Source organism: Mastomys coucha, unplaced genomic scaffold (genome assembly GCF_008632895.1).
Source record: "Mastomys coucha isolate ucsf_1 unplaced genomic scaffold, UCSF_Mcou_1 pScaffold20, whole genome shotgun sequence".
NCBI classification, from domain to species: domain Eukaryota; kingdom Metazoa; phylum Chordata; class Mammalia; order Rodentia; family Muridae; genus Mastomys; species Mastomys coucha.
The window spans coordinates 76,564,076-76,566,705 of NW_022196903.1; the positions used below are offsets into that span (position 1 = coordinate 76,564,076).

A 2,630-nucleotide genomic window follows, 5' to 3' on the forward strand; every position below is an offset into this window, starting at 1 on the left:
CCCAACCCCAGCCCCAGATGGTCACTTCTTGAGCCTTGTTGAGGAACCGCCTTCCGCCTCCCTTCCCTTTTGGGCTTCAGGAAAGAGCTGGTGTTAAGGACGTTTAACAGAGGGCTTTATGTGGCCACCAGGCCGGATGGGTCACCCGACCTCAATTTGGCCTCTAACCTACTACCACGGCCCCAAAAGGCGTCAGAGGACCTTCTCCAAACCATCTTGACTCCCGTACCAGATCTCTGGTCAGTCCCATCCACCCTCCACCCACTGGAGCAACCGCATCTCTCTGTCGCCAGCACTCCCACAGGCCTGCTGGACTTCGAATCCGGGTCCTGACCCGGTGTGTAAGGGATCTTGGTGCTGGCCCGCCCTCTTCCTCCCCCCACACCTGCTTGAGCCCCGCGACCCTACGTTTTTCCACCCAGACCCCAGCTCCTCTAAAGCTGGAGACTGACATTTCCGTCCCATCCTGGCAGGCAGAGCCGCCCTGGAGGCGCCGCCCGGTCCTGGCACTGGTGTCCGGAGACGCCGCAAGTCGCGTACAGCGTTCACTGCACAGCAGGTGCTGGAGCTGGAGCGGCGATTCGTCTTCCAGAAGTACTTGGCACCGTCAGAGCGCGACGGACTGGCTGCGCGACTGGGCCTGGCTAATGCGCAAGTGGTCACTTGGTTCCAGAACCGTCGTGCCAAGCTCAAGCGGGATGTGGAGGAGATGCGCGCGGACGTGGCCTCCCTATGCGGGTTGTCCCCGGGAGTCCTGTGCTTCCCAGCACTGCTAGACAGCGCTTCAAGCCCTGACCCTGGCCTTTCAGGGCCCGATTCTGAACCCAACTTATCAGATGAAGAGATACAGGTGGACGATTGAAAGTAAAGCTGCTGCCAGCCCTGGATTCTAGGGTACTGGACTCCTGCTAGGGTTCTTGTCTGGGTTCCCGGGTGGAGGGTAGACACCCATTTAGCTCTGTTCTGTCCCTTACTCCACACTCCTACTTTTCTTACTCGTTAAGAATAAAGCCGCCGCTCTGCTGCTAGAAGCCTCAATTCGGAATGCCCGCGGCCCAAACCAAGGCAAGCTGCTACTCACTGGGAAATTTCTGTTCTGTTGCCTTGTGGCTCCTTTAAAACCTGGTGCTTCTTTTAGCCCAAGTAGCAACCCTAAAAGGTAGGTGTTAAAAGGCTGTGCTCATTTTTCAAAAGAGGCTTGAGGTCAGGATTTGGACGCAGAAATCAGCTACCCCTCAGAGACCGGGCTTGTCTTTCCCCTCTGGAGACACTGGAAGGAGAGGAAGTGGGCAGGATTCTAGCGGTGGCTTCCGGCCGCTACCCCCTACCGGCTACCTTTGTTCCCAGGACTCTGCCTGCAACCTTGGAGACCTTAGCACTAACTTTTAGATTGGCTCCTGTATAATAACGTGATCCTTTCTCTATTCTTAATTAGGCTTTACTAGGTTCCCTGTATTAAGAGAGCCACAGTAAGCTTAGTGTGGGTGTACACCTGTGATCCCAGCACTTGGAAGGTGGGGTGGGGGCAGGAGGATCAAGAGTTCTAAGTCAGCCTGGGCTGTATCACAGTGCGCATGCCTCCCCCCTGCAATAAACAACAACAACAAAAAATGATGATGGGACACAATGACACACCACTCTCTGGAAAGAGGGTACCACCCACTTCTACCTCTGTCCAGGTATGGGGAGCTGGGGTGGGACTGGAGAGAGAGAGAGAGGTCAAAGTAGCTGTGACTGTCACAAGCGCATCCTAACCTGGCCCTACTGCTGACATCTGTGACCTTCAGCTTTGACCTTCCTTTTTGCTGGCCATTAATCACCCTCCTCCTACAAAGGCACTGACTGGGGAGGGATTGGAGCACTGAGGAGCCAGAGGCCCACCCTGTCAGTCTTTAAGAGACCACCATGCAGCTAGGACCTTGGATAGCAAGTGGAGGGCCAAGGAGCAGAAACACCAGGGAGAAAAAAATAAGACAGGAAGGCAGGCGTGATTCTGGTGTCTTCACACAAGATCTGAGTGCTTTGTGTGAATTAATCAGCAGAACAGGCCAACTGAATGGATGGGCTTTTAGTCTGGTGTTAGGACATTGCCCTCATAGGTGGGAAGACACGGGTTCACCTATGCCTTCTCACACCAGCTTTTTTGTTTGCTTGCTTTGTTTTTTGAGACAGGGTTTCTTTGTGAAACCTTGGCTGTCATAAACTCACTTTGTAGACCAGGGTGACCCGGAACTCAGAGATCTTCCTACCTCTACTTCCTGGTAGGACTAAAGATGTGTGTCAGCACACCCAGCATACTTTTTTTTTTTTAGATTGGTTTGTTTTCATTTTATGTATATGAGTGTTTTGCTTGCACATATGTATGTGTACTGTGTGTGTGCTTGGTACCCACACTTCCAGAAGAGGGTGTTGGATCACTTGGAACTGGAGTTATAATCAGTTGTGAGCTACCCTATGTGCCTACATCAGCTGGAAGCTGAACCCAGGTCCTCTGCAAGGACAGAAAGTGCTCTTAGGTGTTGGATCACATCTCTAGCCATGGCATATTTGTTTGCTTGCTTGCTTTTCTTTTCTTTCTTTTTCCTTCTTTCTTTCTTTCTTTCTTTCTTTTCTTTTCTTTTTTTTTTTTT

The 2,630-nt window shown here is 52.1% G+C and overlaps 1 protein-coding gene across 1 annotated transcript in view; it reads left to right on the forward strand.

Annotated features, from left to right (window-relative positions):
- Lbx2 (ladybird homeobox 2) overlaps positions 1-1,024 on the forward strand; it is a 1,848-nt gene extending 824 nt beyond the window's left edge. Inside the window, exon 2 of the mRNA XM_031380894.1 lies at positions 474-1,024. Within this exon, the coding sequence (XP_031236754.1) occupies positions 474-862 (389 nt within the window). The 3' untranslated portion in view covers positions 863-1,024. The remainder of the gene's footprint in view (positions 1-473) is intronic.
- The last annotated feature ends 1,606 nt before the right edge of the window (positions 1,025-2,630 follow it).